The 26,230-nt window shown below is 36.6% G+C and overlaps 2 protein-coding genes across 2 annotated transcripts; both read left to right on the top strand.

The window, feature by feature from the left end:
* The first annotated feature begins 968 nt into the window (after window positions 1–968).
* LOC144446764 (mitotic spindle assembly checkpoint protein MAD1-like) lies at window positions 969–12,107 on the top strand. Its single transcript, XM_078136595.1, has 16 exons — window positions 969–1,044; window positions 1,717–1,886; window positions 2,163–2,345; window positions 2,746–2,795; window positions 3,369–3,440; window positions 3,760–3,841; window positions 4,171–4,301; window positions 4,420–4,596; window positions 4,992–5,078; window positions 5,625–5,769; window positions 6,501–6,641; window positions 7,742–7,798; window positions 8,466–8,672; window positions 9,162–9,375; window positions 9,825–10,015; window positions 10,817–12,107. The coding sequence occupies exons 1-16, from the start codon at window positions 969–971 to the stop codon at window positions 10,976–10,978; spliced, it is 2,145 nt and encodes a 714-aa protein (XP_077992721.1). The 3' UTR covers window positions 10,979–12,107.
* A 2,710-nt stretch (window positions 12,108–14,817) lies between these two features.
* On the top strand, window positions 14,818–23,530 carry LOC144446186 (telomeric repeat-binding factor 2-like). Its single transcript, XM_078135940.1, has 10 exons — window positions 14,818–14,953; window positions 15,772–16,004; window positions 16,987–17,085; window positions 17,733–17,888; window positions 18,698–18,864; window positions 19,742–19,808; window positions 20,545–20,608; window positions 20,869–21,175; window positions 21,485–21,597; window positions 22,846–23,530. The coding sequence occupies exons 1-10, from the start codon at window positions 14,818–14,820 to the stop codon at window positions 23,091–23,093; spliced, it is 1,590 nt and encodes a 529-aa protein (XP_077992066.1). The 3' UTR covers window positions 23,094–23,530.
* Window positions 23,531–26,230: the final 2,700 nt, after the last annotated feature.

The raw sequence follows: 26,230 nt of genomic DNA, 5'->3' as shown, positions 1-26,230 counted from the left end.
CGAAATCTATCTAGGAATGACCCCAAGTCTTATGTTAGTTAGTAAACTACACTTCCCAGTTGAACTGAGTTCTAGTACAGGACTTTGTATCTGGGCCAAGTTTGTATGTATCTGGGCTTAATCTGTATTTTGGCATATTTCTCACATCTAATTCAAGACATGCTGGGCCCACAACAAACTTGTGTTCTCAGATGGTGATGGATCAACTCGTCCCAATTTCAATTCGTCCATGTTGGGGCGAGTTGAAATTTGGGTCGAGTTGAAAATGGGATGAGTTGAGTGAATCGCAACCTCTCAGACTTCTGATGTTATGAATCATGTTCTGCAATAAACCTTACCCAGCAGAGATTGCAGTCAATCCTACCCACCTTTCATAATTTTCACAATGTCAAAATTATTACTCAGGAAAAGAAAAAAAGGTTTTTGAGCAACAAATTCACACTACAGTTACAGACTGGTCACTGGTACTCCCTTTACAGTGTATGAATGAAAAGACACAACTGCGTACTGGAATGAGACTTTGTATCTGGGCCAAGTTTGAATCAAGTCCAACTTTGCATCTATCCGAATCAATTTCTTGGCTGATTTATGTCATATTCAAATACAAGACATGCTGGTCCCACAAGAAACTTGTCTTCATAAACTCTGATGCAACAAATTCACACTATCAGACTGGTCACCAGTACCCCAGTGTGAACAAAAGGACATTTGACATGTTCAAGTCTGTTGTTTACGTTATATGCCCTCCACCATGGAGGGTCTATGGTTATATGCTGGCTGTGGCACTTCATAGTTTGCCATAAAATAGTCATTCATTTTTGACCAGTTAATAATATTGAGTTTGCAAAAGTGACAGACATTTATGAAATTATATGTGTGAAGAGATCTAAGAAGAATATTGAGAACTCTAAACACACCATTCTTCAAATCACATGTTTGTTTATGTTTACAGTGGACTAGTTGTCAACATGGACTCGCCCGAGGATTGTACAGCTGTTGTGAGGATCATGGGAGATTTCAAAGACTACATTAACACAGACATACGTAAGATTAATTATTGGAAAAAAACATTGAATTACTCTTTCGTAGTTTTTATTTCTAGTACAGTGTAACAGTGTTGATCACATACTGTTGACCATGTTTTACTGATAACTTTAGTCAATGACAAAATTTTAATATAATGCTGTGTGGATTTGAGCTCATCTTCACTTAAGTTAGATGTGTCATGTGTAAGTGTGTGTGTGTGTGGGGGGGGGGGGGTGCCAGCATGTGTGTGCTTTCATTAAAGTATCACCATGTGGGTGATACTTCCATAGGGTGGGTGTGTGACAGTGTGTATGTGGTGTGTCTGTGTGTGTGCATGTGCGTATCTGCATGGAAATATCCCACATGGGTGATACTTCCATGGTGTGTGTGTGTGTGTGTGTGTGTGTGAGTGCGAGAAACAAGTTGAAAACCACAATTGCCTTGTGGGAAATAGTGTCACATTAATAGGATGTGGAAATGCAAATGTAGTCAACGAAAGATTTAGAGCTGTCCTGATGAACTAGAAAAGAGGACACAATAATTCTACCCAGGAAGTTTAATACAGTAGTAGGAATATGATTCTGTAATTGCCCATTGTACAATGCAAACCGGAAGTGGGGGAATATAGCGCCCTCTAGTGTTGCATACTACTAAACATTGCATTGTTGTACCATACACGTTTTGTATCAGAAAAGAGAAGAGTTGAAACAATGGTTCGTCGGAATAAACAAGCTGAGGTCTTAGCAGTGAAAAGTAATGTCAGTATCCTACAACGTGAGATGGAGGAATTGAAGACTGGTTTTCAAATCAAGCAAGTGGAGTTCGATAGAGAGGTGGAACAACTGAAATTGGAAAGACAGGTGAGGTAACTTTGAGATGTGTTGACCTTTGACCCTGATGCTGATTGGATTATAGATGGTGTGTTCTCCCCAATGATTTCTTGAAAGCAACTTGAGAAATACATTAACTTGACAATGTAAAAGTTTGTAAATGGAAATGTAGCATGTTGTTATTACTGTATTTACATACATGTGTGTGTTATTATTACAGACAAGAATATACATGCAGGATAGTAGAACAGTTTCACATGAATACTTTTGAAATGTCATTTTCATTTTTCATTTTTTTTACTACAGAGAGACAATGACAGAATCCAAGAACTGCAAGCCAAACTAGGATTTCTTGCCAAACAGGAAAGTATGGCACAGAAGGAGTGCGAAGAGTTGAGGAAAAGATTGGAAAAGGACAAAGTAATATTAAATGAGCAAACACAAGAAATACGACAAGAGAAACTAAGACTTGAGGCACGGCTTGTTGAGGTTTGTCTCGTGTACAGTTATGTTCCTGTGATTGTAGAAGTTATTTGGTAAACTATCCATACGTTGTAGTGTAGTCTGGTACCCAGTACTGTCAAATGCAATAACCTGCTGCGTCAACTGCCATCATCAAAACATTGAGGAATGAAACCTTCCTTTCACCAGTACTTTGATGTCGTATATGCGTCTGCTAACAAGTGTGCTCGCTAAGCCAATTTGACGCCCCACTGACGTACAACAACTTCTTGTGGCCTATCAAAATTTGGAAATCCCCTGTACTTTACTATAGGATGACTCACAAGAAGACCTATTTTCTATTCATTATTTCTATTCATATTCAATTCATTATATTGATAACTTGTAAATGAATTCTAAACTTTTCATTGAAATCTTATCTCTACAGTCAGAAGCGAGCAAAGCAGAAGCAACTCATCTTCAGATGGAGTTGATGAAGTAAGTAGTCAGGTATTTTAAATTAAAGTTTGAAGAAAATGCCTTTCTTTGCAGACATGTGCCTTTCTTTGCAGACATACAGTAGGTTATCGAATGAGTGTGATTTACCTTGTGCCTGATTTGTCACAAAGTACATGTAATTAGTGTTATTTGCTAACAATTTATCTAGTGTCTAATTGGTCACACAACAACTTGTATGATTTGCATAAAATCTATCTTAAGCCTAATTGGTTGCACAACAACTGTGTGATTCAAATACAGTTTGTCTTGTGCATGATTGGTCACAAAACAGCTTGAGTGATTTGCATAAAATCCATCTTGAGCCCTAATTGGTCACACAACGACTTGTGTGATTTGTACAAATTCTAACTAGCACCATATTGATTGCCATCAATTGTATTACATGTATAAGACAAAACGTATTTGAAAAAAATAGTTTTACTATGATTCTAATTCAAAAATATATCATGCTATAGTGGTTCAGTTAGTTTCCTTCTCAAAAGTGTATTTATTTTCTACTTTATTGTTTTGTATGTCACATTAAATACATTTTATTTTGCCTTGTTTATGTAGGAAGGATAGCCAAATACAACAACTGAGAATTGAACTGGAGCAGAGTAATGCAAAGTTACAGCACAGTATGAGGTATGCTTGCTTTGTGATAAATGTCCATCACCCCTACCCCTCTACCCCCACCCCATTGTCCATTTATGGTGGTTGATTCCCATCACCATTGTAGGTAGATAGGCAGATAGGAGATACCATTACAAAGAAAAAGAAATAAGTTTTTATCTCACATTGATATTATGTTACCCCAAACATATACCTCACGTGATGATTTGCTGAAAGAGCAGGATACCCAAACTAATTAATTTGTAGTGTTTCCACACTCTTCCTTACATGATATTTGCCAGAATTGTAAAAAGCCTTTTCATGATTTAACATCTTCTTATCCTTTTGACAGACGTGCTGTAGAAGTATCTGGTTTGAAAGGTCAAATCCGTAATTTCCAGGAACAAGCGCTGGAGGCTGAAAAACATTCAAGGGTAAAGATGCACCTAACTTTGGACAATTTTGTTCACAAATGTATAATAAACTTAAAAGCTTTTCAAGGGACACAGTCTGTAACTTTGTGTTTTGTTACTATTGTTTCACATTGAAATATGCTTGATATTGCAACTACTTCAAGATTTTCAGATTTGTGCCTCAAGCTTATTTCAGTGTCGTAGTTCTGATAGAGAATACGTTCTGCCATTTAAATAAACAGTCTGCCTTCTAGCAGCATGTCAGCAACAGTTATATTATGTTCTCTCTCTTTCACTCTCTCTCTCTCTCTCTCTCTCTCTCTCTCTTTGTATATGGATATTACAACTAGGAACTTGAACAACAGCTTGCACAGAGAGAAGACAACATATTTGTAGCTAATGTCATGAAAGATCAGATTGGCAAACTGAAGGAGTTAGAAAAGGAAAACAAAAGACTTCAAGAGGAAAATAGTCGCTTTAGGTAATGTATTACTGACAAATTATATATGATGAGGTTGTTTTATCAATTCAACAAGTTCAGAACGAGTCAGAAAGCATCAAAAAGATAACTATAATGTTGATATTACTTGTGATAACAGGGAGACATATGTAAATATCACCATGCTACAAGAGAGATGTGCCAGCTCTGAGACTAAGTTACAGCGTGCAGAACAAAGGTATGAAGAGATCTCACATGTACAAGTGGAGTATGAAGCCTTACAAGACCAATTGAAAACTTGGGAAATGGTGGATCCAACAGGTGCCAGTAAACCCAGGTAACAATTGAGATCTTTGCTATCCTGCGGGTTAAACGTGGGTCACTAGGGACATGCAAACCTGTTGCAAAGGAACCTGGAGTGTGCAATGTAGGGCATCTAAGTATTCCCCAGAAAGCACTGCTCTTGGACCCAGATTCGGTGTGAAAAACTTTGGCTTCCAATTGAGTCTCCCTATGGCACCCTCAGTGGTGAGAGTCTGGGTAACTGAGACTAATTGTACCGTGGTCCCCAATATTTGGTGTTCCCGTATCCCTATGTTGTGACTTACCAAAAAAAATATCAATGCTTTTATCATTTTGACCAACCACAACACTTTTGTTGGTCATTATAGAGGGCCTCATGGTGATGACATGTTTGATAACAAGTAATCATATGGTGATATTGTTTTCTAGGTCTCCACATGAATTAATCAGACAAATAGCAAACCTACAACAACAAGGAGCTTTGCTGCTAGCTGAAAAAGGTCAAGCAATATCCAGGTAAGTTTGACCTTAAGTAGTGTCCAGATGAAATTGACGTGCAGGCTTTAACCTGGTGAAATTGACATGCAGGCAATAGCCAGGTGAAATTGACATGCAGGCAATATCCATAATGAAATTGACATGCAGGCAATAGACCAGTGAAACTGACATGCAGGCAATAGCCAAGTGAAATTGACATGCAGGCAGTAGCCAGGTGAATTTTGTGCCTCCATCTTGTGAGTGACACAGCGTATCCATTGACTGTGTAGAACCCTCACCCTGGGTTTTGGTTGGTTAGAAAAATATCCTGTCTCCAATGGCAATGAGATTCGAACCCATGACCCCCTGACTACTTGCCTGCACTCTAACCACTACACCACAGGGAGCTGGTAAATGTGAAAATAATTTAAGGAAACCCTTGTCTTATGTAAACTGTAAAATGGAATGTGAATTTATAGTTTGTGGTAATGATAAGAGTGTGATTTTGTAAAAAAAAAGAAAAAAAGACCATTTTAATGTTTTAACTGGATTAACTGTTCTCAATATTTGACTTACAATATACAGAACTCATGCCCTTGAAGAGGCTTACAGGACGACTAATGAGAAATTATCTCAAACCAGCCAACAACTGTTTGCATCACAAGAAAAGATGAAACATCATGATGATTTTGTGAAGAGACTGCAGAGAAAACTGTTACTAGTTACAAAAGTAAGTCAAGGTCTATTTGTGAGAGGATAAGTGAATGAAATGGTGATGAGGACGTTGCCGTATCAGTACAGCTGATGAGGAGGTTGTCATGGCAGTACAGCTGATGAGGTTGCGATGGCAGTACAGCTGATGAGGTTGCCATGGCAATACACCTGATGAGGAGGTTGCCATGGCACTACAGCTGAGGAGGTTGCTATGGCAGTACAGCTGATGAGGAGGTTGCCATGGCATACAGCTGATGAGGTTGCGATGGCAGTACAGCTGATGAGGTTGCCATGGCAATACACCTGATGAGGAGGTTGCCATGGCACTACAGCTGAGGAGGTTGACATGACAATACATCTGATAGGAAGGTTGCCATTGCAATATATTTTTATACTGCAAATGTATGAGAAAGCCAAATATGGATGCATCTTAAATTGGCCTAAACTGTATAGTATTTCAAATATACTTAACATATACTTACTCTGTATTGCAATTGTACAGCTTGGTTGACTGGGTGCACAGTGACGGTTGAAATCTTGCCCAAGGATTTTAACATTTAAATCATTTTAGTTATCAATGGGAGTAAATAGGCTCAAACTGGCAGCTTACAGATTCCAAGCCAGCCACTCTAATCATCTGACCATCATGAAAGCAATGCATGGACAAAAGATTATACGTCACATTTTGTGATTCAAAATGAATATGTGTATTGATTGCTGGAAATGTTTTTTTTTGTTTATTGTCAGGAACGTGACAGTCTACGGAATATACTAACTGAGTATGATAGTGAAGTAACCACAGTTGGCAATGCCATGGAGTTTAAAACTAGGATGGAACAAACACAAGAAATACTGCAAACTGCCAACCGACATAGTGATAGGTTGGAGGTAAGAACATGGAATGTAGTAATTGACTTCTGAACATCTAGTCTTCTAGTAAGACCCAGATTTGTGCTCAGAAGACAGGAGGGGCTTGAAATTTGCCATATTTCTTTACAAATAGTTGTTTTTTTGTTTATTGCTTTACTTTCTTTCTTTACAAAAATTTGTTCTTTTGTTTGTTTACTTTTTTTTTTTGCTTTTTAAAAAAATTACATGGTGAGTTGGACAAGGAAGGGTCTATGGTTGAGGGCGCTCAGTAGCACTAACTCATAAATAATTAATATGGTAGTCAGTAATAGTATATAGTAAAGGTGGTTCAAAAGAACAAGTTAAAATGGATTTAGAAAAACACACACCAGATTTTCAAATCATCACTTTATTACATGGCACCTTGTAGGGAAAAGATATTTTTAAAGAGCAAAAAAAAAAGTAAACAAACAAAAAAACTATTTTTTTATAGAGAAAGAAGTAAAAAGTAAACAAAAAGCAACTATTTGTAAACAAGCATAGCCAATTTCAAGCCCCTGTGCTCAGAAGGCACTAAACAGAAGCCGGGGGGTGGGGGGGGGGGGTTTTCCAGTTCCAGCTGTCAACAGTGCCATTAAAACACCCCTGATGTTCACCTTCAGTTGCCTATCAAAAGAAAACTCACGTCATCATCTGTGTCAAATGAATGTTCTTGGTGGTCTTTATAAAAGTGTCTGGAGACTCTGAATAAGTACAGCTGGGTTATTATCATGACATTTTTTTAGGAATGTAGATGTAGTGTTGTGATGATGTATTTGATAGGAGTGTCAATTCTGTAGTTACAGGAGTAGTCAATCCATATGCAGTATTTGGATTTCTGATGAAGAACTCGTATCTTTGCAGATGGTATAGTGACAAATAAATCCAAACTTTGTACTTCACCAAAATGCTCAAATAAATCCTATCTTTTCAGGTCTTCAGATATGAAAAGTCATGATTTTTTACACATACTTGACTTTAAATGATTGTCCCAGGCAGGCAATAAAGTGAAACATCCCTGTCTGTATTTAGATAAAAATTGGTTTTGTAATTGGTTTTCTTAGAGCAATAGCAATAACAAGAACAATGTTACCTTTCAGCAAGAATTACGAGCTGCCATAGAAGAAGGGAGTGCTGCTAGAACTACAGCAAGACAGGTGATGATATACATGATTATATATATTTGAATTACTCTGTCTTTTACATTTCTAACATAAACTGTGAACAGAGGATGACAATGTTGTTTTTTCTGTATCAAAATTGAAATGAAACATCCTGTCATAACCCAGGTACTTTGATAGTACTCCCCAGTATATTTCATCATTCAACTGAGGAAATGGCAAGTAACTTAAGGGGCCTTGTCACCACGAGTCAAAGACAGGCTGCCTTAAAACCTGTATGACGTTAGTATTTTCAGCTGAATGGAGGTCAGTATCGTCAAGTCGCAATTATTGAACTAGTCTCCTTTGCTTGTCCAGTGGCCCCATAGATATATCTCCACAGGGAGGGGGGATCAGTATGTTTTAATGGAGAAAATGGAGGCAAACAGTAGAATTACTTCAATACACACTTGGTTTAAGATAAAAATGGAGAAAATAAATCTGAATGATTTGACTCCTATTGTGAGCACCACCAAACCAGTCCATGATTTAGATGCATGTTGTCCTTACATGAAATGACCAGGGTATAAATAACATATTTTCTGTTTGAACACATACAGCCTGGCTTGTGTGTTGTGTTATATGCATTTTTGCTGACTTGTTAAGGGTGGAGAATTAATGTCAGGCTTTTGCAAACTAAAGTTGTTATGTGTTTGCTTGACAGCATGAGCTGACAATTGAGCAGCTTCAGTTACAACTGAATGTAGCCACTGCTGCAGCAGCTGCTGCAGCAGAACCTTCTACATCCTCAGTAAATCCCAAGGAACTACAGGAACTTAAAGATGTAATAAAACAGCTACAAGAGGAGAGGGATAACCTGGCTGAGAGAAATGAAACACTTGAAGCAATATTTGAACAGAGAGCAATACAGGTCAGATTACATTGTGTTACCACAGATTACACTGTTTTTGCTAAGGGCGGTAAGTAGGTAAAACCTATCAGGGGTTCCCATGTCATTTTACCTGGGTTCCCAAACAAAAATCACCCTAGACTTTATGAGGAAACACTGCCATTTTTTACCCCTTTCTCCCTTTCTGTTACCTTAGCAAAAACATTGTTACTCACACCAATGTGTGTACTTACTAGTGGTACTTGCACAGCAGTGTAATACCAAAAATGTTGTTGCATACCTGCAAGGAAATGATATACAAATCAGTACATGTCATCCATTGGGAGCTAAATAAATAGTACTCAAAATCTGCAATGTGGACACATCAATTTATATTTTTGAAATCTTCATTTCATTATTATCAATTCTGTGTTTCAGCATAGGGTGGAGGGTCTATGGTTTCAGAGAATACTGTATGCATGTATTGCGTCAGTCAGCACTTTTTGATAAATATTGATATTCTAATTTCAGGGAGATTTTGACCCAACCAAGACAAAAGTTTTACACTTTGGTATGAACCCGAGCATGATGGCGAGACAGAAGAGAGCAGAGGAAATAGATGTATTGAAAAGAGAATGTGAAATGTTGAAAACACGGATCAGAGAATTGGAGGAGGGTGGTGCCAATGTCAGTGGGGAGAAGCTCTCTGATAAATTTACTGAATCTTCTAGTAAAGAGTTAGATGGTATGTTAGTACAAGTTCTGATAATCTTTATGGTTTAAATATAATGATTGCAAAACTTTTGCATATTTCTGACCAACAGATTACGTGTGACAGGCATTTGGAAATTTCCTGTGATGGATCAGTACCAACAATTTTACAGCTTTGACATTGGTTTACAAATTCTGTGAACATATGTTGCATGACATTTAGTGTGTTAATCTGTGTATGCAGAGTGTGATACACCATATTATTAGCTCCAAACAGGCACCGCTAGTGCCCAAAGGGGGCTGTAGGAATAGCCCATAACCTTGTATCCATCCATCCATGTGTGTGTGTGTGTGTGTGTGTGTGTGTGTGTGTGTGTGTGTGTGTGTGTGTGTGTGTGTGTGTGTAGGGTTAATTATATATATCTTCATGTGGGGCATTAAAGGAGGAAAATGATATTGAACAATTAATGTTTGCTCTTTAAGATTTAAAGAAAGAGCTGAAATCATCTGAGATGAGGTATCAAAGACTGAAAGAAGTGTTCCAAAAGAAAATCCAGTCATTTCGAGATGCCTGCTACCAGCTGACAGGTTACAAAATAGATAACCCTAAAGACAACAATTATCTGCTTACGTCCATGTATGCAGAATCTAGTGAAGACTCGCTCATGTTTCAGGTGAGTTAAAGGTGTCAAAACACCCTAGTTTAATGAATAAATGTCATCTGTTGAGAGGTCTGCTTTTAGTGATGGAAGGGAGAGGGGATGACAGAGAGAATAGATGGAGGAGGAGAAAGAGGAGAGATGTTGGGGGTTGTTCACTGACATGAAGAGGGTAGGATGCAGCCACTTGAGTCACTGGAGTATTACCGGTACCCTGGTAGTTGAGCCTTCGGTTTACTAAAGATAGACACAAACTAATTTAACGCTGTTGTTACAACATGCTGGTACAGCAGTGATAAGCTATTGAATGGACATTGGTTTAATTATAGTCTCAGTAGGGAGGTGTCTCTGAAAACTGGTTTATTTAGAGTTCCATGAACTTGCAGTGCTGTTTTGGGACTTCCAATGTTTACACTGTGTTAATCACATGCACAGGGTGATATTAGATTCACATAACAAAGGAACCAGCTATCACCCACTTGAATACTCTACCATCAAGAACAATAGATTTAGTTTATCTTTACTGAAGGCTGGATTACCAATTTTTGTCATACCTATTTTTGAATGAAATTAACGTTATTCTTATTATTTATAATTATACTTTTTATTTATTTATTATTTTTTTAGCTGGGCTATATCATTTTTAAAGGAAATCCACACATCTTTTGATGAGAATCTTTCAAAAGAAGTGTACTTTTCCTTTAGTACAAGTACTGTAGTCACTGCCTGTGTACATTTAAAGTGTAAATCATGAAAGTGATCGGAAGGTCTATCCTGTCACACAAAATAATACATTTATAATTTCTTTTTCCTCAGTCCACAGATACTGGTAACTTCCAGCTGTTAGAAACAGAATTTTCGTCAACACTTGGCGACTTGGTAGAGCAATATTTGATTAGATTGGACAGTATACCAGCATTCCTCAGCTCCCTGACACATGAACTTTTCAGCCGACAAACTATGATGGTAACAACATGAAGAACGAATAAGAAGATGTACCGATTACAACACTTTAGCTGAGATAAAGACAGAATGATTACCATGAGTTTTAGAGTGCTTCCAATGGATGAACAATGAAGTACTGCAGCTTACAGCTAAAATGATGTAGGCTTACGTTTTCGACACAAAGATAGACACATTTCAACTCTGTAGACTAACAATAACAGAGACACAATAAACACAGCAGGATCCAATCATGATAAGCATTGCTATTCTTTCACAGTGCAGTAAAACAGGCTTCTAATGAAAACATGACAAATGGACTTGATGATTTTAATGGCTTCAATTGTTTATTTTCTAACTGATAATCAACATTTAAACTTGACTACTTCTACATCCCCATTGTGTGCAGATCGAACCTACATGTAATTGTTTCTTTTGCATTAGAAGTTGTCTGAGGGTGTGTAATAAATGCCATGTTGCATGAGTGAAATGCCAAGCCTACATCATATTAGCTGTATTGATACATTAGTCATTACTGAACTTGTCCTGATGCATTGACATAGATTTAGCTATCGTAGTCCTGGTAGTCATCTCGGCATAGCCTACACAGCAGCATAGTTGAATAACCATTTACTTTGATAATGTCGACAAATAGGCACACAATATTCAGTGCAAATAAACCATGTCAATGATATGACATCATCATGGCTAGACATATGGAGTGATGTCTAACACAACAAACCTCTGTAAGAGGTGCCAAAATTGAAATTTCTTATGATTGAAGTTGTCAGTAATGACATGCACAATTGCAGCGCTTCTTTAATCTGACCCTACTATTAAAATTGTATACAGAGACACAGCCCTACTTTGGTAATGTATCAATATGTTGCAGTAGTTCACTGTTCATACTTTGATTGGAAGTGCCGTCAGTGGACCAATCAACTTATCCATTGTTAACAATCTACTCTGTGATTTGTTAACATTGTCCAAAACATTATAGACTAGAATTTCCCATTGGCTAATGCATTCTAGTATGCATGAATTATCACAAAGCATGTAACTATTTGAATACAACAAAATATTCACAATAGCATTCAAGTACAGTAATTAAAAGTTAGTACTATTAAAAAGAGCACATGTGTACTGGATATTGTTGATGAGATGAGGGTGATTTTATATGAAAAAATAATCACATCCAACTGAAGGTGAATTATTGCAATTTAGGCTCAAGAGTTTCTAAAATTAGTCAATATCATATATATATTAGTAACTATTTTTTATAAACTAAACAAGACTTGGTTGATTTGATTCTGTGATTTCCAATGTAGAGTACATGTTGTTTAAATGGTTAGAGTGGCCAGCTTGGAATCTGTAGGTTGTAGGTCTGAGCCCCTGCCGCCACTGCCATTGCGTCTGAATAGCTTTAAGTCCTTTGGCAAGATTTGAAACACAGTTGTGTCCTGGTCAACCCAACGGTGTAATTCTGAGGAACCTGGTAGGAGAGAGGTTGCTATGTGAATGCTGTAATCCTATATGCAGTTGCAATGGATTTTATGCATCACTGTGCCACTATAGGTCCATACCAGAGGTATTAATTGTATAAAGTAGCTCTTTGATAGCCTTAGAGCAGAGTGTGAGAAAACATTTAAAACCAAACATTATCGTATCATATTCTTATATTATTTGCATATTATTAAGTATAAGTCCATAATAACCCAGCAATAGGGGTAGATATCATATTTTCATTCTTGCTGTATATTCTGGTAATGGAACCAAAAATCATGGAAAAGCCTTGATCTAAGTAATACAAGGTTAGACATATCTGACAAAAGTCAAAGTTTGAAAACCTGCCTTCTTTACAGACCATTGTAATATTTGCAAAATTTAAGTATATATTTTTGCAAATGTATTTCTTCCTTTTTTATTTGCAATAAATATAACACTGCCCATTATTGTTTACCATTTTGTGTTATTGTGATATGATAATACATTGCTGGTCAAGTGATTTTTTGATTTTCATTTAAGGTAGAATGTGCCACTGGGACGAATGTCACTGATAATCAAACATATTAAAATCTCTCCAAACTTTGATGTATGGAATCTAGTTTCTAGCCCTTTTTATAGATAATAAAAAAAAGTGGGAGTTCACTATCTGGTTTTCGAGGAAACTGACAATCTTTAATTTTCCCATAGAGTTAACATGGTAGTCGGTGGCCATATTGGATTCTGTTTTCCCATAGAGTTATGGTAGTCAGTAGCCATATTGGATTCTATTTTCCCATAGAGTTAACATGGTAGTCGGTGGCCATATTGGATTCTATTTTCCCATAGAGTTAACAGAGTATTCTGTGGCCATATTGGATTCTATTTTCCCATAGAGTTAACATGGTAGTCGGTGGCCATATTGGATTCTATTTTCCCATAGAGTTAACATGGTAGTCGGTGGCCATATTGGATTCTAAAATGGCTATATTTTGACTTCTATTTAAAAAATTTGTATGGTGACCCCATGATTTTTTTCAAGATTTGAACTGAAAAGAGTTTTGAGTTTTCTGAACAAAGTAACAGCAAAAGTAGAGTTTATTTCCGGGGTGCATTTCACATTAAATCCATGCTAAAATAGCAGTCAAACTGAGTATTCAGTAATTGTATTCTTTTGAAATGTACCCATATCAGTACATTTATAGAAAAAGAACGTCAATACAAAAGAAAGTATGGGTACTCTATCAACACACGTGGAGACTTCGGTGTGTTTACATTTTAAAAAAAAAGAAGACCCCCCTGAATGGTGTAAATTCTATTCGGACCCAAAGACTCGCACAAAGCATGCTGGTGCTGTGTGAGGCACGATATCGACAGCTGAGTTCGACATCAGTGTGATGGAGAGTGTACACCCTGTCATGTATTCCTGAAACTGAATGCCCAGGATTTCTGCAGTGAAGCCGCGTAAGTGTGGTTGTGTGTATTCATCTACATAAGCAGACAATTGTTTATTGCATTATTTACACACACACACACACACACACACACACATATATATATACATTTGTGTATGAAATAAACACCTAGAAAAATTTTCTTTGAGTGGTACAAATATACTAGGTTGATATTGTTACAATTTATACCTCCACTCACACACAGTGGTTTAGTTAGAGACCATGTTAGCATCCAGACTATACAAATTCTAACTCTTAATGGGCCAAAAGATTTATTTCAAAACATCATTTTGATGTCTGTATATTAAAATGAGCTATTTTGATTAATTACTATGATATGCAATTTGCCAACTGTATTCTCTTGCCATGACCAGAGCATACCACATGGAGCTCAGTTAATTTTGTTTACAAGAAAGTAAACAAACAAACACAAATAAATAAATAAACAAAAAAAAAAACCCAAATGAGTAGATAATTACATGAATAAACGACAACAAACAAACATGTTTCTTTGTCGTTTATTCATGTATTTATCTACTCACTTATCGGTTTATTTATGTTTTTGTTACTTCGTTTAATTGTTTATTTATTTGTGTTTGTTTGTTTGTTTGTTTGTTTACTTTCTTGTTTATTTGTATTTGTAAACAAAACTAACTGAGCCTGTGCTCCCTGTGGTGTGTATGTGAGATAGTCAGCCCAGCATTGCCGTACTAATAGTAATAGGGTAGTTATGATTGAAAAACGTAGAAACTAACGAAAAGGTATTTGCATATAGAAATTATATGAAGATATGAATAATACATTTTATATGTTAACCCATGAAAATTATACCACGAAACAACATAGACAATGCTTGAGCTGGCTGCACGTCTAAGCCAATCATCTAACTTCTAAAGGTGACATACGGGTCACTCACCACTGACCCGATTTCAAAAGAAAATGGCGGCGCAAAATACTGAAGATGTTTACACCTGGTTTCACCGGTTACACCTCGCTTTCGCCGTTCACGAATACTGGGAAGAATTCAGAGAAAATTGTACAGTAGACGAAATGACTGATCGAGAACTGTATGCAGGTTAGTACCTTGGCAATGGCTTCCTGTTCTGTACCTACGCGTTACTGAGTCGGCGGTCGTTGCAGGAGAAGAGAATGGAAAGGGACAATGAAATCGCGGAGTTACTCCGAGTCCCAAATTACTCCGTCTGCAAGAGCAATATTTGACTTACCTGGCACGGACTAGATTTCTGATATGACTGAATAGAGCATGGAGGTATAAAAAGAGATATAACGAGTAACACTGAAGTAAAGCACTTTCTGTTTGTGCTACTGCGTTTATAGCATTCGTAATCATATCACGTGTAACAGTAAAAGTATAGTTTATTTACAAGCTTAGTTAGCATGTGACCTTTCTAATGCAGTCAATTAGCAAATGAAACAGTATACTTTTACAATTGATATGGATGCCATAAACGATTGTTATACTTACATTAAATGATTTACTTTGGTGTTATGGTTGGTATAATTACCTCATTAATTAGAGTAATTTGTTTCAACTTGCCAATACACTACTGGCAGTGGTAGTCCAAATTATGTCACCCAGTCTATACTTTTTGTTTCGGTGTATATTTCGTCATACATATCTACCTGTATGGTCACAAGTTCCCCACTGGACATTTGGCAATGATGATTACAACATCGCTTGGTATGAAACTAACATCTAATATGCTATATACCCATACATATTGGCCTGGAATCCATGTAGAGGGAGATTTTAAATTTTGTTGATGGGAAAACCATTACCGTCTGCAAGCATTCCAGTCTAGTACATATAGACTTTGACAATTGATTGTAATATTGGTCTTCATGGTTTTGAATGGCAATTGCCTTTTTCAGGTGTCATTCGTGCTGTAGGCAAAACTGATGACAAAGAAGTCATGCTCATTGTTCGATTTCTGCACTTGATATGTCGACTGGTTGATGGAAAGAACCCAGATACTCAATATATTGGGAAGAGAGAAGGAACTCCATTGGAAACAGCACTCGGTGTATTTGGTTTGTTATCTGCAAGCTGCAATTACTTAGATGAGGAGGACATCGAATATGCTAAGATGCTCATCAGACAACAGGTACAATGATTATGATTGATTATACAATTTCTGATCCACTGAATCAAAAGCCATATTATAAGATGTCTTGATGTTATCACTCACGTCTTCTCTTTTGTGAGAGGGATAGGCCCATATACACTCATGAAGTGTGTGTGTGTGTGTGTGTGTATATATATATATATATATATATATATATATATATATATATATATATATATATATATATATATACATTGTATATATATATATATATATATATATATATATATATATATATATATATATATATACAGACATATACACAGGTTTTGAAAATATGAACAAAATTACATGTTATTGACCCTACAGAACTGTTTCATGAGGTGTGTATTCCTCACTCATCAGGGGTAGAATGGAATATAGTATCTGCGTTTACTAGTATATACGAAAAAATGCCTAGCTGAACTGAAGATTGTAAAGATCTGAAGTCAGTCTTACATACAATCCCTACAAGATGCTATAACAGTGATGTATCATATATATATACTGTGTGTGTGTGTGTGTATGTGTGTGTAATCTAATAAACCATAGTTTGGTTTAAATGTAAAAAAATTCACGGTTCTGCCACTAGGAGTGCTGTACAAAGCAATTGTCCAGCTGGCAAGTTTGGGCCAGCATGGCTTGGTATTAGTAGCATAAAAGCTGCAGACACAAAGTTATCACTCATTTGTCCTACATTGTACTGTTTTATTAGCAACTATACCAGAACTTAGAACAGACATAACCACTACTGAATTCAGGTGCTGGGGGTTCTTCACACTAATTTTATTCACTGCTTCATGCATTGCCTAATGATCAGTGGCCATAATGAAAGTTCTGGCCCTCACTGTGCCAAATCTAGGGAGTCCTCTGGCAATGCTTAACTGCAAAATGACGGGTTCCTCGGTAACCGAAAAATATGGCATATTGAAATCCATTCAACTACTCTCATTGACATGAATATCGATATTATATTTTGTAGAGTGTTGTCGTTTGCTGTCAGAATGGTGACTTTGAGAAGGCGGAAGATGTATATTATAGGATGTGGGAAGATATTCAATCATCGAGTCGAGAGGAACAGGTAAACATCACTGGTGATGGTACTGCTTTGGGTTTTGTGTGTTTTCATTTGGTTACTCATCTACAATCAAACGACCTACCTGCAACATTTAATTACCACAGTTGTTATTGTATAGTTAGGAGCAATTTTAATGTATGAAGTTTGTGCAGATAATGTTTTCCTTATGTTCTGAAATTTTATTCAATACACACAACATACCTTTGATAAGCTGAGCGCTTTTGGCTGTAAACTGTCAGTCTTGTTTACTCCATGATAGAGGGTGCTGTTTTAAAAAGAGAATGCACCAATAGATCTTGAGAAAGTACTGTGCCTCATCTCTGTTCAGGTTATTAGAGCAGCTCTTGATAAAAATAAAAATGATAATAATGCGAATTTATAATGCACCTCTCCTCCAGAGAGCTCATGGCACTCACAATTACTACCCCTGGCACGGATCAATGACAGCACGACAGCCCTTTATACTTACTCAACCCCCTGGGAAGCATACAATCCATTGCAGCCTCTATAATGTAGATAGATTTCTTGATACCACATTTCTGCCAGTTAGACTCTCTATCAAGGACATTAATGTCACTCCAATAGATCTGATGTCCTTTCTCTCGGATGTGTTGTGCTAAGTACTGCTAATGTTATCCTTTATTTTACAGGTTGTCAAAGACAAATTATTTGAATTAGTGACTATCAGGAGAGGGAGAAATGTACAACGATACCTGGCAAGAAACTCATACCAATCATTTCATAAGAAGATGGTTAATATCCTTTCAAAGATTCACAGCAACTTTGAGAAAACTTGGTTATTTGATGTAAGTGTCAAGTTCAAAGTCATTTTCAAATGAAATTCAACTGTGTTGGTCAACTATATAAATATACACAAGCTGAGTTCATAAGTTTGTTTACTCAAGTGAAAATACTTGCATAAAACCTCACTCAGACTATTCTAGTGTAATGTTAATGTCAATGCATACCTTCTGTGACATCACAATTGTCTTCTGGCACTATTAGAACTGTTGATTGCACAGTAGGGATTTCCTCAACATTTTTTATGCATATGATAAATTATGCATGTCATTGTATTGTTTAAAAGCTGTATCTTACCACCGGGTTTGAGTTCAGTCAATTGCAAGTGATGTTGAAGTATGCTTCAGTAAGTCGAATACTGTGAGTACCTTTCACATAATGATATGCAATACAAACTATATGCTAATACCCATACCAATACTTTGACATTGTGGATAATATCATAACTAGGCAAAGCCCATAGGCTCATGCAGGGTAGATTCATTTGTGTCCGGCTGCCTCAAGATGATATTGTAGATAGCTCCCTCCGTGTGGAGAGTGGGTATAGTATATAGAATGCGCATGCATAGTCATTGCACAGCAATGCATCCTTGGGTAAAGCCACCATAAACACATTGCATAGTAATATAGGATGCACATGCGTACTAGTCATTGAGCCACTGCGCGAGTTATTAATTAGGGGTTGATTGTATCCATACAGCAACAGTACAGTTTGAAATTGTGATTGGACACTGATTTTGGGTGCGGACCATAAAATCAATTTGAATCAATTTATTGTACCACAAATGACCCACTTTGACCCATTGACATGTAGGTTTATGCCAAATTGCATCCAGAAGATGGAAATGAGGGAAAAGAACAAACTCACATCATAGATGAGAGTATGGAAATGAGTGATGGAGGTATTGAAGACATTGATGATAATGATAGTGTTGAAAGTACGGAAAACAGAGTCAGAGAGATCAGCAGTACGCCAGAGACGTAAGTACACAGCATAGACTAGCAGTCTCAGTTGTTTACTTTCTCTGTTTGTTACAAGTTCACTGTTCAGCTTGTAAATACTTGCCTGTCACTGGTTGTATATCCCATATATCTATCTGTCTGTGTCTGTCTGTTCTGTCCGTCCTGTTTGTCTGTTCTGTCTGTCTCTGTCTGTCTGTCTGTCAGTCTGTTTCCATCTACCCATCCATTAAACCTGTACTAACTATTACGCTCTGCCACTGCAGTATAGAGCACTGTCTTAGCAGATTGATACTCACCGAGTTATATATGTGTGTGTGTGTGTGTGTGTGTGTGTGTCCTCTAAGCCAATTTGACACGCCACTGATGCACACAACTTCTAGTGACGCACCAACATTTGGTGTTGCCCTATCTCGTACTATGTGATGATTCACAAGAAATGCCAGTTTTTCTCACTTTTGACTCACTACAACAAAATTTGGCTATCATTTGAGGGTACACTGATATAGATGAGCTAATTCAATAGACTTTAGTTAGACTGATCTACATATGCTGTAGGATCCAACAACAGACTTGTCAACTAACCGATATAGGTTGTATGATTTTGATGCCTAGGATCATAGAATTTGAATTTGAATTCTCAGTATCTTTACTAACATTTCACTTCATGCTTGAGGTTTGATATAGAACAAGAAGATCAGTGTATATCCCATGCATACCTCTAGTAATATAATGCAGCACCTTTAGTAGAAGTCATGGCATCGACCAAGAAATTAGCATTGTGATCTTTAATTTTATGACATGCCTAAGTGTTAAAAATTCTATTTCAAATAACGTGAATTGATTTCATTATAAAGCAAAAGTTGGACTTGTCAACGGCTTCTTGTATTTTTTTCAGGGATGAAGATATAGTTTTAACTTACACAGAGCTTAAACGGTGCAAGTCTATGCTGTTGGAATCTGTGGTAAGCTTTCTGCATCCCCCATATCTCATTACCCGGTACTGTATCTATTGACTTCTTACCATGCCATGGGAAAGTGGTACAGTTTTCACATTTGAATTTTACACATAATTCACAATTTTACAATTGTGAATAGACCTGTTGCCGGTTCCAAGATGAATTGCACGTCACTCCATACAATGCCATGTATTCTGTACGCACGGAGGGGTTTGCACACGCTACTCAGGGGGATGGTTGTCACATGATGGTACCCTGGATTTACCCGTAATAAATCCCACTCTGTCATCAATGGCGTTCAGTCTTTGTTCTATAAAATCACCCATAAATAAAGCATGTCTTACCATCCTTACCATTTCCTGATGAAAATATTATTTCAAATGTAATAAAGACAAAACAAGACTGAATCTAACAACATAAGCAACGTCCTCTCGCGCAATCGTGTAACCGGAAAATTGACTATTGAAAGTATCACTAACGTGTACACTTACACATACCTTTTTTCATACTTTCAATCAACCATCATTTTTAAGGTGTTAAGATGAGAAACTTAGAATTAAGTACAAGCGCCCTAATTTGGTAGGTGAAGTGATGTTTAGTCATTCTATTTGAATCTAGACAAAGTTTCCAAAGTCCTACTTTGTTGATTATTTTTTCATAGCTTTTTGTTCTGATAAGTGTAAATGCTAATTTATCATAAAGTATTTAATTTAAATTGTATTTGACTTTTTCACCTTTTTAGGGGAATGGGAAAAAAAATGGAAAAGAAAAGAAGAGGAAACATCAAGATGTAGCAGCGTTAGAAGGTAAGTTACAAGTATAATATGGCCATAATGTGATTATGCAAATGATGTCATTAATATGCAAATTTATACTGCATGAATTTAACAAGGGGTTTGTCACTACTTGGCATATCTCATAGTGACAAGGCCACTTTCATCCTTTTTTTCTACAGTATTGTTTAATAACTCTGGCATTCCACCATTTATTCTCTACCATCCATTCTTATTTCCTTCGCTTTGTTCTGTTTAGGTGTCACAAAACTTCATGCCATTTATTTTTTCAGATGTCATCGACAACAGTCAGAATAATAACAACAGTGTTGAAAAAAGAATAAAGTTAAGAAAACAACATAAGTCTCTAGATGATAGTGATGATGATAACACACATCTGTCAGAAAATTTGATCAAGTCACCATACTTTGATAACAGCGATGATGATGGAGATAGAGGTAGAGAAAAAAACAAAACTTCACCGAGGAAGAGCCGTCAAAGTAGGCAAGAGGTGTCGTTGCAACGGAGAGGAAGAAACCACAGGGATGATGATGCAGAAGATGCAGGTTCTGATAAATCAGATCATGCTAGTCCACACTAGTAAGTTTAAAACACAAATTAAGTGGGCCAATCCATGCAGTCTGCGATACAGATCCATGGGGATACACAAAATAACCCTCCATACTTCAGTGAAGACAACTGCAGAGCAAATCCCGAACATGCAAATGACATCTGCCCCACATACACACTTGCTGTAAAGTACTAAAAAAAAGAACAGTAACTGCCATAAATAGTAGACTGAGTGACAGGTTTGTTGAGAATTTAAAAAAAAGTGTTGGCACCATGTTAGACAAACTGTCCTGACCAGAAACAAATTAACTTATTTATACATGCTATTGAATTTTCCAGTGGGATTCGTGGTTATCGTTACACTTCTGCTGGTCTTCGAGGCAACCGAAATGATCTGCAAGAAACAGGTGAAGCTGTGGACTGGTCGGAGTCTGATTGTGATGTACCCACACGTAAGTAAAGATATGCATAGCTCATTCAAATTTGTTCTTTTTAATGTTCTTCCCAAAAGAGTACTACCAAATTTTACCCGTAACTTGAACATATTTCTGAAAATATGTATCGGTAATACTTACATCGGTGTGTGTGTGTGCATACTAGCTACAGTGTAAATACCAGCAATATTATTGCATACCTGTATGCAAATGTGCACACGATCGTTCGATGTACACAAAATCATGTCAACGTACTGTACTATTATTACATATGTACCAGAGATTACATCATGCACCCTGGTGCACACTTGTACTAGTGGTGTTTTCACTGCAGTACAATACCGAAAACATTATTGCATACCTGCATGCATAAGCAAATGGGGGTGTGATCGTTTGTTGCATACAAAAGCGCGTACACTACTTGTACACTATTATTCATATGGAAATTTACTGTTTTGGATAAATATAATGTAATAATAGCAGAACTCCATTCAGTGTGAGTACTCAGGTATTTGCAGTGTTTTCTGCTGCACTCTTGAAAGTATGGCCATAGAGAACACTTCACGTGCACATGCAATACCTCTAGCATGCCACACTTACATTCGCTTGGCATAGGGTTCTGTTATGTTATTTGCAACTTGCAATTGACTGAATTCAAACCAGTTTAAAGTGGCCATATGGATGAGAATTTGGTATTTATTTTGGATTTTTATTTGATAAAACAGCTTCACTATGTTTTTCTACTTGAAAAAATAATGTGAAAGAACATTGACCAAGTCCATGTTCATATCTCAATACATTGCAAAAAGATGCACAAAGTGTAAAAAGTTTCTTATTGTACGTACAATAACAAACATTTTACACATTGTTTAATGTTTTACAGTTTATTGAGTAGCGAACATGAACTTGGTATATGTAACATTGTTCTTTCACATTATTTTTTCAAGTAGAAAAACATGGTGAAGCTGTTTTATCAAATAAAAATCCAAAATAAATACCAAATTCTCATCCATATGGCCACTTTAATACTAAGATATGACTTATAAACTATTTGATTATATAAATGCTTATACATAGAAAAATATCAAGGAAGTCCCTATTGTGCAATCAACAGTTCTAAATATCTTAGAAGGTATGCATCAATATCAACATTATCCTCATTGCCTAAAATTGGGGTTTATTTCAGTATGCTTACATGTAATGAACACAAAAAAGCCTTTAAACTCAGCCTGTGCCACTTGTAATAACTTTTTAACTTCATTTTAGCATCTTCTCACATTCCGGCCTGGAGGGATATTTGTCATCCAACAAGACATACTTTGTACACCTCACCAAAGCGAATGTCGCAAAGAAGAAAATGGACGGATACTGAAGTGGAGTATCTCAAAGAAGGTGTGAAGCTATTTGGTGTTGGACAGTGGGCACAAATACGAAGTTCTTTCAAATTTGAAGGCCGTACCAATGTCCATCTGAAAGACAAATGGAGAACTCTCACTCAACACGGTGCAGTTTGATATATGTTCTCAAACTTGAAATGATGCCAGTTTCGTTGATCATTATCCTGAAGTCAGATTTCTAGTAGATTTGTCACCTATGTCTAATGGACAGACGGTGATTTTCCTAGGTTTTTGTTTTCCGTGTCTTCGTATCTATTTTAATACTGCCATTACTCTGTCACGTGGTTTCTCTCAAGATTAACATAGAGACAACACATACTAGCATTTATCAGATTTGCAGTATTTGCCTTGTTGTTTCCCATAAAAGTGTACACAGAAGTAGTTTGAAATTACCACCAATAGCTCTGGATCTTATATTGACTTACAGTAAGTGCTTGTAATTGCCTACCCTAGTAACGTAAGTCATGTGGGACTGAAATGACATCATAGCTTCACTCTTGTATTAGTCTCGTTACCCAGCTTCTTGCTGTTGAGGGCTACACCCCCCAGCAGATCTGCTGGGTAACCGAGACTAACATTGCAGTAGTTGTGAATCTAGATTTAGCTTATGCAAGAGTAGTCTCGGTTACCCAGCCTCTTGCTGTTGAGGGCTACACCCCGCAGCATATCGGTTACCAAGACTCTCTGCCCCCTGGTCAGCCATGAAGTGATTACTTGTGAATTTAACAATTGTACATGAAGAAAAGAGGTGCATTTAAATTGCCTTGACGAACCTTATATTAGATGATGAAAGTTACCAACAACGAATCAAACACTGCCAAACTTTGCTTTTATAATTGAAATGAATTGAATTTGTAATTTACTACCAGAAATTGATAAATTATCAAAAAATACAAAATGTAGACATGAGAAACATTTTGTTACTGAGGTCAGAAATATTAAATAAAACACTCACATCAATGAGAAGTCTCTCGATGTCGACCTCTGTATATATGTAAAGAACATTTGAACAGATCCTCAAAGATAATTAAAAGAATACCTACCCACCCTATAGTTTCTAGGTGGTTGATATGTACTGGTATTGTCCATTCTGTTGTGCCTTTCTTTCTTGCATTAACATTTTCACGTAAATCATGTGTTTAATATTGTATTTCCCTGTGACCCTGTTTTATGTAGACTAGTATAGCACCGACTATACTATACCTGTAAATAAAGTTCAATTTCTTGTTTTTAACAATTAGCAGTGAGTGTATTATTTTCGACTTTGAATGATTCACTTCAGAATTTTCATAGCAGAAATGACTGCCTACCTGTACCAATATTAATAGCAAAAGGCCAAGGTTGGCCTTGACCTTTATGTGACCTTGTGTTGACAACCTTGACCTGTATGTGAACTTGTGTTGATATGGTTGTACACTGCACTTTGAGATACTGTATTGTCATATATTATGTTGAAGGCTGAATAAAATTTTGTGGTAGAGTTCGCCAGTTGATGTAATAAAACTATATATTCATTGCATATTCACTGAATTGTATTCAAATGCACGTCACTTGGTTTTACAATCTTCACGACAACAGCAAAATGGCGGCCATATTTGTCATAAATAATCACACTTTGCCCAATAACTCTTGAAGTTTAACAGATAGAGACCTCATTCAAGAGTCTTCACCCATGTTGTCAATCATGAGCTTTTTAATGCTGACTTTTGACCTTGACCTCCATCTTCAAGGTCAAATAGCCATATTATTGTCAAAGTGTATATGTATATCTCTGATATGCATGGACTGATTTCAACCAAACCAAATGTCGGATGCTATAGTCTGCATATACACATCACTTTGTTTCACAACACCAACGATAACAGCAAAATGGCAAACATATTTTTAATAAATAATCACTCTTTGCCCAATAACTCTTGAAGTTTAACACATAGAGACCTCATTCAAGTGTCTTCACCCATGTTATCAATCATGAGCATTTTAATGGCACATTGACTTTTGACCTTGACCTCCATCTTCAAGGTCAAATAGCTATATTATTGTCAAAGTGCATATGTATATCTCTGATATGCATGGACTGCTTTCAACCAAACCTTGTACAAATGTCAGATGCTATAGTCTGCATATGCACATCACTTTGTTTCACAATCTCCATGATAACAGCAAAATGGAGGCCATATTTGTCATAAATATTCACATTTTGGCTGATAACATTTAACAGATAGACCTCATTCAAGTGTCTTCACCCATGTTATCTATCATGAGCTTTTTAATGGCACATTCAGTTTTGATCTTCAAGGTCAAATAGCCATATTATTGTCAAAGTGTGTATATACATGTATATCTCTGATATGCATGGACTGATTTGAATCAAACATTGTACAAATGTGAGATGCTATAGTCTGCATATACACATCACTTCGTTTCACAACCCCACACAGTAACAGCAAGATGGCGGCCATATTTGTCAAAAATATTCACATTTTGGCCAATGACTCGACACTTAACAGATAGAGACCCTATTCAAGTGCCTTCGTCATGGTTATCAATGATGAGCTTTCTAATGACACACTGACTTTTGACATTGACCTTAAGCTTCATCTTCAGGGTCAAATAGCTATGTCTTCCTATTTTGAAATCATTAAGATAATATAAATATTAATGCTAATGTGTCTGAAATTGTCAAGGATCTACACATAATAGATTAGAAATTAACAACCCTTTTAGGTGTTGTCAGTGTATCTTTTTTATTACCTTAAAGGCCATGCCATAGTTGTCCTTTTTGAACTGAAAGCCTGGGACATGATGTACAAACTAAACAACTTGTTATAGTTACTACAAGAAATACTTTTTTGGGGGCTACGTATTCCATCAAGACTTGTTCGCAGATAAGACAGGTGGGCTTGAATACCATTCTTTTAGAGGAGTGGTTTTCTGATGTGGTTATGGCAGAGAGCTTGAACAATAGACTACAGCTAGTGGGCTGGAATAAGGAACACAGATTCGTCATGTTGTTAAAATGTCCAAAATGAGTAGAATTAATATCGATAATGTAACTACATCTTTATGTTCAATATGTTGGGGCCATGGCCTCTATTTTTTGCGGTATATTTTTTCCAATTTCTGATTTTATTTACACTATGTCAAACACAATTTATCAAATTACATCAGTGCGAGTGTACACTTTATTTTCCTATTATTGATACAATTTCTATGAATTTACTTGAGATGTTCAGACATCCAAATGTCTGTCA

Source organism: Glandiceps talaboti, chromosome 15, assembly GCF_964340395.1.
Source record: "Glandiceps talaboti chromosome 15, keGlaTala1.1, whole genome shotgun sequence".
NCBI lineage: Eukaryota > Metazoa > Hemichordata > Enteropneusta > Spengelidae > Glandiceps > Glandiceps talaboti.
Note: the sequence above shows the minus strand (reverse complement) of the source record. Positions and strands in the feature narration are given on the sequence as shown.

What these genes read in the sequence shown, in the direction of transcription:
- LOC144446764 (XM_078136595.1), top strand. Translation starts at nt 969, where the DNA reads ATGGACTCGCCCGAGGATTGTACAGCTGTTGTGAGGATCATGGGAGAT. An exon ending in AGGCTGAAAAACATTCAAGG is followed by an intron (nt 3,842 to 4,170) that starts GTAAAGATGCAC and finishes TATTACAACTAG; the next exon opens with GAACTTGAACAACAGCTTGC. An exon ending in TTCTAGTAAAGAGTTAGATG is followed by an intron (nt 9,376 to 9,824) that starts GTATGTTAGTAC and finishes TTGCTCTTTAAG; the next exon opens with ATTTAAAGAAAGAGCTGAAA.
- LOC144446186 (XM_078135940.1), top strand. Translation starts at nt 14,818, where the DNA reads ATGGCGGCGCAAAATACTGAAGATGTTTACACCTGGTTTCACCGGTTA. An exon ending in ATCAGCAGTACGCCAGAGAC is followed by an intron (nt 18,865 to 19,741) that starts GTAAGTACACAG and finishes TATTTTTTTCAG; the next exon opens with GGATGAAGATATAGTTTTAA. An exon ending in GATCATGCTAGTCCACACTA is followed by an intron (nt 21,176 to 21,484) that starts GTAAGTTTAAAA and finishes TGAATTTTCCAG; the next exon opens with TGGGATTCGTGGTTATCGTT.